Source organism: Chenopodium quinoa, unplaced genomic scaffold, assembly GCF_001683475.1.
Source record: "Chenopodium quinoa cultivar QQ74 unplaced genomic scaffold, ASM168347v1, whole genome shotgun sequence".
Classification (NCBI taxonomy): Eukaryota; Viridiplantae; Streptophyta; class Magnoliopsida; order Caryophyllales; family Amaranthaceae; genus Chenopodium; species Chenopodium quinoa.
Genome location: NW_018743175.1, coordinates 2,312,656 through 2,324,251, shown reverse-complemented (window position 1 = coordinate 2,324,251; position 11,596 = coordinate 2,312,656). Strand labels below are relative to the sequence as shown.

Here is an 11,596-nt window from a genome sequence, read left to right as displayed (position 1 = left end):
CCATAAGATTGGCTTCGATCCTGTAATATATGGCTCGACATCTTGAGTCATGTCCGAGAGTCATGTCCGAGTGGTGCCGTACATTCATACTATGAAGTAAATCAGTTTCACATCATTTACCTAATCCGGGTTGATTAGTTCTATATTGTATTTGGCAATTGGCACAAAAAAAAAACCCTCGTATTTCAACCGAAACAACAAACAACCATTTAACCTACTTTCGCCCTCTTTCTTCCCGCCATCTTCCCTCCTTCAACCCAGAAGAGGGAGAAATTCCCCCTTTTCAATCTCTGCTCAACCCTAGATTTCTCAATTCCTGCAAAATTCGGAGAAAACACCATCAATTCAAAGAGCGAAGAATCCTAATTTCACGAATAAATCACAATTGAGAAGAACAAATGGTACAATTTCACGAACACATCATCTCCGACCTCTTGGAAGACCCAAATGGCGGCTTAGTTGTTCTTTCTTCTGGACTTTCTCTCTCTAAACTCATCGCAACTCTTCTCTCTCTTCATTCTTCCGATCAAGGTACTCTCTTGATCCTTTCTGCTAATCCTTCTCAACGAAAATCAATCTTAATTTCAAACCCTAACCCTAATTTCAATGGCGGACCTGTTGAAATCACTTCTGAGCTTCCTGCTCACCAGCGCAATGCACTTTACTCATCTGGGGGTGCTTATTTCATTACTTCTCGTATTCTCATTGTTGATCTTCTCACCTCTAGAATCCCCACTTCGAAAATTGCTGGAATTTTGATTCTCAATGCACATTCACTCTCCGAGACCTCGACCGAGGCGTTTATCGTTAGAATTATGAGGTCATTGAATAAGAATGCATATATAAGGGCATTTTCTGATAAGCCTTTCGCTATGGTATCCGGGTTTGCGAAAGCGGAGAGGATTATGAAGTGTTTGTTTGTTAGAAAGCTGCATTTGTGGCCTAGGTTTCAAGTGTATGTTTCGGAGGAACTCGAGAAGAGCCCTTCCAAGGTGGTGGATATAAGAGTTCCGATGAATTCGGCAATGAAGGGGATTCAAAAGGCTATAATTGAGGTTATGGATGCTTGTTTGAAAGAAATGAGGAGGACTAATAAGGTTGATGTTGAAGATTTAACGGTTGAGAACGGATTGTTTAAGTCTTTTGATGAGATTATTAAGAGACAATTAGACCCAATTTGGCATACATTAGGCAAGAAGACTAAACAGCTCGTTTCGGATTTAAAGACCTTGAGGAAATTGTTGGATTATCTTGTCAGGTACTGATCTTTAATTCATATAAATATTGGATCATAGTCATCATACTAATTCTATTTAAAATGAAAAGAATTAGGTTGTCTTGATATTGTTCAGTCGTATTAGTTTTGATGGCGGGAAACTTGTATTGTTTGATGTTCTGTTGAATGAGATATCTCTTTTCTGTTGGTAGGTATGATGCGGTTACATATTTGAAGTATCTGGATTCACTGAGGGTTTCGGAGAGTTTTAGGTCGGTCTGGATTTTTGCGGAATCAAGTTATAAGATATTTGAGTATGCAAAGAAGCGTGTTTACCATTTTGCAAGGTCAGAGGCAGGCAAGCCAACTGAGCAGAAAACAAATGTGTCGGGAAAAAAGAGGAAATCGAAGGAGAGTAGCACTGAGAAAGAAGGTGAGTCTGGTTTTTGGTGTGATGGTGTTAAAATTGAATTTGGATGAGAATGAAATATATGTAGTAACCAAAAGTTCGTGAAGAGAAGTTACAATTTAATTGCTGGATGAATTGCTGTTACCCCTGTATCGTTGATATCGTATACTTGTATTTGTTTTTAAAGAATATGCTTTGCTTTCAGCTTCAGGTGGAGGAGTTTTTCTCCAAGAGATTCTAGAGGAACCACCAAAGTGGAAGGTGTTACGTGTGAGTGAGTGAGTTTTGTATCTTATTTTTGTAGTATCTGTCATTACTTGTTCTTATTATGTTTTCATGTATGTACAGTTATAATACCATCTATTAGTGATATACGGTCCTTGTTTTATTGACAAGACTAGCAATGTTTTTCCAGGACATTTTAGAGGAGATTGAAGCAGAGAGGAAGAAAAAAGCATTATCAAGTGATGAATTTATGAGTGAAAACGAAGATGATAGCAATGGAATTGTTTTGGTGACATGCAAAGATGAGCACTCATGCATGCAGCTTGAGGATTGCATTACAAATGGCCCAAAGAAGGTAGTATCAACTTTCATGTCCTTATGTATTCTAGCTGTTTGTTATGTATTACAGAAGCATTGTTGTGTTGTCAAACAGATGTTTCTACTCATTTTCAGATTCCTGGCAAGATTGCTGTCTGAATGGCGCACAGTTTTTTTTTTGGTTTTATGTTACTGATATCTGCTTACAAAAACTCAGTTTTTTGCGATCCTTTACTGAACAGGTCATGCGGGAAGAATGGGAGAAATACTTATTGAGCAAAGTAGAATTGAAAGGTTATCAAGGACGGCAAAAAGGTGCTAAGAAGAAAGCTAAAGAGCCTAAAGGTTTTGGAATACTTGATGGTGTTGTTTCAAGAACTGGTAAAGAAGATGGAGAACCTAGCAGCATAAACAAGCAGGAAAATGATGCGCTACTGGCTGCTGCATCAGCGATAAAAAATCTATCCAAGAAAGAAACAGCCGTTGAAGATACTTGCCAGCATGATGTTAGTAACGACGTAAATGAGCCAGGAAGAAGAAAAGGGAAAAGCAAGAAACCACTAGAAAAGCACAGTAAGACTCGTAGCAAATCTAAAACAAGTGATACGTCTCAAATAGCTAGTCCTGTTAACGAAGGCGAAAGAACTGGTGATAATAAAGTTGCTGAAGGTGGTCTTCATGAAGGTAAGCAAAGAACTCTACCTGCTGCAAACGGTATCCTTAGGAGACACACTGAAGATATTGATGTTGATATTACTACAAGCCGGAGGCCACTACCCCCTGTACATTTTCATGCCCTAGAGAGCGATCAGCCTATACTTGACATTTTGAAGCCATCTATAATCATTGCTTACCACCCTGATATCACGTTTGTCCGGGAAGTGGAGGTCTACAATGCTGAGAACCCTTCCAAGAAGTTGAAAGTTTACTTTTTATTCTATGAAGATTCAACTGAGGTACAGAAATTTGAGGCAAGTATACGTCGTGAAAATGGGGCATTCGAGTCTTTGATTAGGCAAAAATCGATGATGATGATTCCAGTTAATTTGGTATGCTCCTTACTTTTTTTTATCTGTTTTTTTATATTATTATTATTATTATTATTATTATTTTTAATTAGTAATAGTGATATTAGCTGGGTTTTCTTCTCCCTTACTGCATTTATATTTTCAGCTTGTTTATCGGTTGCATGTATATCTTAGTAACAGATCTAACTCGCCTCTTAATTTTATTGTTGATTAGTGGTTAGAAGCTCACTGCTATTACTTTTGTTTTAATTATTTAAAATGAGAGCTCAACCTGTATTTGTGTGTCTGAACACATGTTTGTGTTTGTTGGAAGAGAGCTGTTATATATGGAAGCTTTTCTATTTAATTTGAGATTTGATTTGTATTAAGTAAATGATTTCAGTAAGTTTGCTGAATTGCTGCTATGTTTATTTCGTAACTCTAATGTCTTGTGGTTTGCTGTTTGTCAGGATGACCATCTTCTGGGTGTAAATTTTCCCATTGAGTCACAATCATCTGTGGCACAAAATTCAATAACCAGAAAAGCTGGTGGAAGAAAAGAAACTGATAAAGAAATGCAGGCATGAGATTCTATAAATATAATTTATTTTGCTTGCTAAATTAGCTTAATGCATATAAGCTGACCTTTTGAACTTATATTTTTTTAAAAAAATAATTATTTTAGGTTATAGTGGACATGAGAGAGTTCATGAGCAGCCTTCCAAATGTCCTCCACCAGAAGGGTATGCGCATTATACCAGTGACCTTGGAAGTTGGTGATTACATCCTCTCCCCTTTGATATGTGTAGAAAGGAAGAGTATCCAGGATCTGTTTGGCAGTTTTACATCTGGACGGCTCTATCACCAAATCGAAATGATGGTGCGATATTATAGAATACCTGTTCTGTTGATTGAGTTTTCACAAGATAAAAGCTTCTCTTTTCTGGTAAGCTCCACTCTTACTACTAGATACATTAAATGTTTTACTAAACATTATACCTAATACTTCTTTCCGTCAATCCATAGACCTTGGGTTTTGAATTATGAGAGCTGGAATAATGTATTTTTGTAAAATAATTTCATCAAGGAGAGAGATCTTAGTACAATTATTTCACTTCCCAGATCCAATCATTGGAGACATTAAAGTCTTAAGTCAATTTTTTTCAAACCCCAGGTCCAAATCAGACACTTATCAACTAATGTTCAGTCACTTCTAATTTTAACTCTAGTGCTAATTTGATTATGTTGAATTCTCAGTCAGCAAGTGATATTGGGGATGATGTTACACCAAATAGTATAATCTCAAAGCTCACATTGCTAGCTATGCACTTTCCCCGCCTGCGTATTGTCTGGTCTCGCAGTTTGCATGCGACGGCTGAAATATTTGCCTCCCTTAAAGCAAATCAAGATGAACCTGATGAGGCCAAAGCAACAAGAGTTGGTGTACCCTCAGAGGAAGGAATTGTAGAGAATGATGTGAGGTGAGATTTTTGTTCCACGTGCTTTTTTATTTATTTTTTTATTTTTTATATCCTATATATAATGGGGTTATTATTTTTTATAAATGCTACAACAAACCTTAATGATGTTCAGAAAAACATATATATGCATCTCTGTTATATCAGTAATTTTTATTACTTCATATTATTTTTTTCAAACTAGAAGACCTGATGAAGTATAGTTTGGAATGTTAAGATGAGTCTTGTTTGTTGCAGACAGTTATGGTGTTATTTGTAAATTGATCAATCATTGATATCTAATATCGAACAATGAAAGTTTATCAAAAGAAACTAATTGGTATACTTGCATTTTGTTCTCTTCATGGCAGAGCTGAAAACTATAACACATCTGCTGTGGAGTTCTTGCGACGTCTTCCAGGTGTCACTGATTCTAACTACAGGGCTATAATGGATGGATGTAGTAGCTTAGCTGATCTGGCTCTTCTTCCAGTTGAGAATCTGGCCGATCTGATGGGCGGGCAGAAAGCTGCTCGCACCCTCAGGGAATTTCTTGATGCCAAGTACCCAACTATGCTATGACATTGGATGCTTCTACCAGTAAGTCACTGGATAATTGCATTGTTGAGTTGTATATTGTACCAAGATCTGTCTGCTTGGATTACAGAAGGCGGTTCCAGTTTTCCTTACCTTGTAAACCTAGAAATTGTCTCATCAGCATTCCATAGGTAAAAGACAAATGCCAGGAAGCTGCCAAGAGAAAGAATTAAAATCATGGAAGGCTTCACTCTTGAATCAGGGAGACTTTAAAATACTGTATGAGTTGATTTCTGTTGAGGATGGAATTTTCTCACTTCATCCTGCATCCCGGTTTCTGTTTTCGGAAGAAGGTAAATCAGAACTGCTGCAACAGATGATCTTTTAAAGATGTTGCAGTGTTCATTACAAATTTATTTATTTTTCCAAAAAACCAGGAGAAATTGTTAGATTGGAATATTCATTCATCAAAAGGGTATTTACAAAATTTGGTTCAATTTGTACTGACAGTACTTTCAAATCATCATTTGGTACTAAATATCATTCTGATGGTTTTGTGAAATCTTGTAATGGTAATAATAAGTGTTTCTGATGGAAGTTGAATTTGTTGTTTTATTGCTGCCCAGATGTCCCTTAATTTTTATGGTGACTAATTCATTCCATTATTAGTTAAACACTATTTGATAGAGGTTGATTATGACTATATAAGCCATAATCACTATTGACCCGGCCTGGAAAAAGTGTGGGTTTGTGTGGCCTAAAAAAATGATTCAGGCAAAAATCCAAACCTAAACCGAAAACAATCTGCTATTGAACAGTTGGTAATATGACCCATGTGCGTGAATTGGCAATCACCCTTTTTCCTTTTTTAGTGTTGCGTATACCATTTGAAGACTACTCACTTTCAAACTTCAAACTCAGTCTGATACTGTCTTGCTTCACCTCTGCGACACTGCTAGCTACATTCTTCACTCTGATTTTGAGGTAATTTTCTAATTATAATATTACTCCGTATTATTTCTGCAGGAATTATCAGCATTGATCATTATTAACTTTTTACATGTTAAACTTTATTGGATTGCTTTTTTTAAATTTTTTATTTTATTTTTTGAACAAGGATTGATTCATTAATAATTCTTCTTTTTGTTTTTATACTCTGTATGTCTTTATTGTTCCTATCTCGTTAATTTTTTTTTTGTTTCCACTTTGCAAATTAATACAATATGAAAGGGGAAATTCCATAGGATTGTTATTATACACAATACGGAAAGATGATTCTTGTTGAGGGTGGGGTTTGAATTTTTGGAAGAGCAAATATAAGCTGCTTTAATTTTTTTTTTCTCTTTTAAAGGATTGTTATAACAACTTTTTCCATGCTTTCGTATATTTTGGGATGTCTTTCGAAAGTACTGTAGTAATTTTCCCAATATGGATATCGAAATGGAATTAGTGGAACTGGTTAGGGTTGAGTCATTTCGAGTTCAAGTCAGTTCGGGTTGATACTTTTTGGGTTTAGGTCGAACAATAACAAAATGCTATGCGTAATTTTTGATGATATAAAATCTGCAAATTTAATGAAAATAACAAAAAGATAAACACTCTTGTCAAAAAAAAAACAAAAAGAGAAACACTAGAATTTTTAGTTACACTAATAACCCAAAAAAGAGGGAAAGGCTAGACAGCGGTACTAGTAGTCCAAATTGATATTAGAGATGATTACAATAAGTCCAACGTATTTTTTTTCACGATGATTGTTGTGTATGCCAAATTACTCTTAAGTTCCTCATATTTATATTTTGCCAAAAGAGCTAGGTTCATGTATTGATTTAATTTATAAACTGGTGTCATTCTTAAACATTCCGATTGTATTGATTCATGAACCGGCGCTATTCATAAACATTCTAATTGTATTGATTCATAAACCGGTGTTATTCATAAACATTCCAAATATTCAATTATATTGACTCATGAACCGGTGTCATTCATGAACATTGCCATCATAATCATGAATATCATCAATTGGAAACCAAAGTATTAAATGCTTTCCCATCATTCATTTTTTTTTTTTTTTTTTTTTTTTTTTTTTTTTTTTGTATATATATGATGTATGTTGGAATCTCATAATTTAGCAGGTTATATATCCCAACATAAAAAAATTCAGGGTTTCAAGAATGTCAATATTGGGGTTCATTGTTTTGACTTTTGCTATGAACAATGGACTCTAGATGGGTTATTGCCGGATAAATAATTGGTAATTGTTAGAAGTAATAAATATACTGGCTGGTTTAAAGCTTTAATTTGTGTGTTAGATTTTCTGTTGATTGTTGAGGAATTTTTTTTTTTCCTTGTTTCCTTAAATTTTTTCTTAAATTGTGTTTTGCTAAAAAAATTTGTCTTAAATTGTGTTTTAGGTGTGAGTTTTGGAAAATGGACTAGTTTGGACTGCTGGGGGCTAGTGGACAACGAAAACCAGGTATGATTCTTCTTTTATAGATGTGTTAAGTGTGGTTTTGCAACCCGATTTTGTTGGCTCAATTCGCGTCCCATTTTGATTTGTACATTGCTGATATGTGATCATTTGTCTTCTATCTGATTTCCTTATCCAGGATTTCTCTCATTTTATTGTCCTGCATTTTCTTGGCTGTCAAAAATTTTCACTAGTGCAGCCTATATGAATGAAGGGCTCAGTAAATCTTAGTGTGCATAATTCCAATATGAAATTATCTAATAATTATACTGACAGTTTGTCTTCTAGCAATTCTTGGCCTATTGAGATGAAATATCCTTATAAGATTGCGGAACAAGTGACGACGATACATTATTGTGATTTGTTTGGAATCTATTGTGCTAGATATTTTCCTCATTTGGTGCTCTTGATTGCTTGATTAAGGATATTTAAGATGATTCAAATGACTTTTCAGGGAAGGCTAACAACGTAACAATTGTGAAAGCGTAGACACTGTACTCAGGGTGAGAAAGTTGATAGTGTACATGAACTTCGGGAGTAAAACACAGAAAGGATTAAGTTAAGTGATCGAAACATCAACAATAGAGAAACCTGGAGAAGATAAGCAGTAGTAAGTTAGTAATCTTTTATTTATACTAGTACTGTGTTCAATTTTCCATTTTAAGTTAGAAATGAGCATCACGGTATGTATGTGACTTTATATAATGATATGCACGATGAAATGGCAAGAGGGTAACTATGATTGGAGAGTAGATATCTCATTAGAATCTGAAGCTGGTTTATAGAGTCCAACTCAAAAGGTATGTTATGTCTCAAGCATCACCTTTTAGTGATTTTTTGAAGTTGGCAACTTTCTTTTTTAATGTTCTGTATAATTAGGGAGGTACATATGTTATGCTAATACCCTGCTATATCTGTGAAATGCTTAGCGTATTCTTCTCTTCACATTTACATAGTAAGTGGTCTTTATATTCGATTTTTGCAGCCTCTTTAGATAGAGATAAATTAATTAATGCAGTACCATGTTCTCTATACACATGCTTCGGATAATAAATTGTGTACAATCTTAGTGAAAACCTGCTGTTTAAACTATTTGAATGTAGTCTAGAGCATAAACAAACTTATTTTTGCTTGTGGTTAAGCTTTACATATATGTTATTGTCCTATCTGAGTTGGTATCAGCTGTCAATTTCCCTGTCTAATAGTAAAAAGTTTGTACATTACTGGAGTTTCTTGTGCACATACGTATGCAGATTATAATCGTTTATCGATTCATTAATTAATCCTCGCAACTATTGAACCAATATGATCCCAGGTAGAGAGAGAAGCATAGGGAGTAATTTTCTGTGATGGCATCTACTCCATTGGATATAATAGACTACGATATACTCCCACGACTGCCTGCAAAGTCTCTTGTGCGGTTCAAGTGTGTATCCAAAAAATGGTTAGCCTTGATTTCTAGCCATGAATTCATACTCCATCATCTTGAATATGCTCTCCTCCAACTCAAACCAACTCCTCATCCTCACTGGTAATGATTGTGGCCTCTACTCATTCAACTTGGATTTGCCGAAAACTCCTGCTGTCAAGCTGCCGAGCTTTGGGGTAGAGCCCTTTGTTGTTGGATCTTGTAATGGATTGCTTTGCATCCGAAGTTATAGGCCTTACTGTCTTGTCCTGCTTAATCCTTCGACTGGCAGCTACCGGGAAATCCCCTCTTTGCTTCCACCTAGAAGATGTTCTGCTTTGAATTTTGGGTTTGGCTATGATTGTAATAATGATGATTACAAAGTTGTTAGAATCGTTGACCGCTATCCTTCTATGGGGTTCCTCGGTCATCAAATGGATAGGATAGTTCACGTTTATAGCTCGAGGGCGAATTCCTGGGAAGTGATTGAGTGGACTTCCCCTCACGATTCTATGGGAAATCGTGAAAATGGTGCCCTTATAAACAACAATCTGCTTCATTACAAGTTTTGGAGTTTACAAGAAGGCAAATATCAGATCCGTTGTTTCAATCTTTGTGAAAAACAATGGACTCATGATGTCCCATTGCCGGACTATATGGGTTCAAACATGCATTCTGTTAATGATATACGAGATGGATTGCTGGATTTTGGGGTTTTGGATGGTTGTTTATACTTATCAACTAAGAATCCACAACAATCTGTTGTTGATATATGGGTTATGAATGAGTATGGTGTGAAAGAATCTTGGGTTAAGCTGTTCCAGATTTCAGATCTATGTGTCTTTGGATCATTGCAAGTTTCACCTATTGCTTATGACAGTCTCAACCATCAGATTTTGCTTAGAACAGCGAACAAAACTGAGCATAAGATCTTGTGGTATGATATTAAGGGTGAAACAACAAAAAATGTTGAAATCAATGGGATTGCAGATTGTCTTTGGATTGATGTATGTAAAGGCAGCCTTGTTAATGTTCCCGGTGGTTCCCAAATCGGAAAATCAGTACAGAAGGATGGGAAAGAAGGTATGCAGATCTGATTCAACATTCTTGGATTTTCGATTTTACATGTTAGATCTGATTTGTTAGCTTGATCTATTGATCAACTTGGATGATTGTTGATATGAGATTGTTGACTTGACTCTAACACGGTTAAGATCACGCGGCCTTACTTGTGATTGATTATATAATATGAGCAAGTTCTGAATCATTTTACTCGATGCTTCAAGTATATAATTCAACTTAGTTTTTGTTACAATGTAATTCTTGACCCACTGTTCTTTTCTTATCAACAGCCATCTAGTACCATCAGCAGCTTATTGAACCGATAAGCATAAATTACTGATGATGATTCATATATTTGGGTTATATGCGAGTCAGTTCCTTAAGAATCCAGAAAAACCTACACTATCGACCTCCTTACATACGCTCAAGACTTTACAAGGCAGTCTCGAGCAATGGCCATTACTTCAGTGTTTTGCAAGTGCTAGCTACAATCTTATTTTAAAAGACCACCATCGTTCTTGTTCTGTTGTCATTGTTGGTTCAACAGAGGTTCGCCTTCTTTTATTAGGTATGTTTTTTTGATAGAACATTAAATAACAAACTTGTTCTTTAGTGTCTAATGCTGGTGTATATTGTATACGTAGTATATGTTGGTGACAAAATTGTACTCCATGGAAAATTGCTGTTCGACAAAATACATATTATGATTATGTTCATGTTGTACTAACAGAATATTGTTAATGAGGGCAGTCTACGTCAACTGACAATTAAACAAAAATTAATTTTGAACTTTTAACCAATTAAAAAAATAAAGTATTGCACAGGTTATAGAATTATGGGTTACTAAAAACTTATTTAAATGAAGAAGGAAGGAAGAATTAGAGGGAGAAGCGGCCCCAATACAAACCAATTAGGTAATGCAATGCTAGCAGAATGTAAATGCCGCTAATTAGCCAATCATACAATATTAATCAGAAGCTGTTTAACTTGAATTTATGATTACTATCATAAATTAAATACAGCAATCATTAATAAAATGGATCCGTGGCGCAATGGTAGCGCGTCTGACTCCAGATCAGAAGGTTGCGTGTTCGATTCACGTCGGGTTCAATCCCCCGATCCATACATGGATGTTTTTTTTCTTTTTTTTTTTATATTTTTTTACATCAAGGAAATGTAATTTTTGTATAATTAGAATAAAGTACATATACATTGGTCTATTGATTTACAATTTTACATCATACGAACTATGAAAGAAGCTACTATTAATTTAAAGTAATTTTTATGTACACAGAAATACTCTAAGCCTAGGATGAGTGACTCAAGCACCAGAACAACCGGCTCATCCTAATGGCTAATGGAGCACAATACGAGTCAGTAATTTCATTTGCATATATTGGATAAACAACCTTTTCAACTTCCTTCATTTCAACCTTTGATATTTTTTCGGCTAGCAAGAGTTCTCTTTTGTTAACTTCATCATGCGTGCA

The 11,596-nt window shown here is 35.4% G+C and overlaps 1 protein-coding gene, 1 non-coding gene and 1 pseudogene across 2 annotated transcripts; all 3 read left to right on the top strand.

Annotated features, from left to right (window-relative positions):
- Positions 1–48: 48 nt before the first annotated feature.
- On the top strand, positions 49–5,784 carry LOC110732421 (DNA repair endonuclease UVH1-like). Its single transcript, XM_021912364.1, has 9 exons — positions 49–1,258; positions 1,429–1,649; positions 1,831–1,895; positions 2,041–2,205; positions 2,411–3,217; positions 3,646–3,756; positions 3,861–4,121; positions 4,433–4,656; positions 5,004–5,784. The coding sequence occupies exons 1-9, from the start codon at positions 399–401 to the stop codon at positions 5,212–5,214; spliced, it is 2,925 nt and encodes a 974-aa protein (XP_021768056.1). The 5' UTR covers positions 49–398; the 3' UTR covers positions 5,215–5,784.
- Positions 5,785–5,893: 109 nt separating this feature from the next.
- LOC110732422 lies at positions 5,894–10,833 on the top strand (annotated as a pseudogene).
- Positions 10,834–11,144: 311 nt separating this feature from the next.
- Positions 11,145–11,216, top strand: TRNAW-CCA. The gene has a single exon. It is a non-coding gene; the product is annotated as a tRNA-Trp (tRNA).
- The last annotated feature ends 380 nt before the right edge of the window (positions 11,217–11,596 follow it).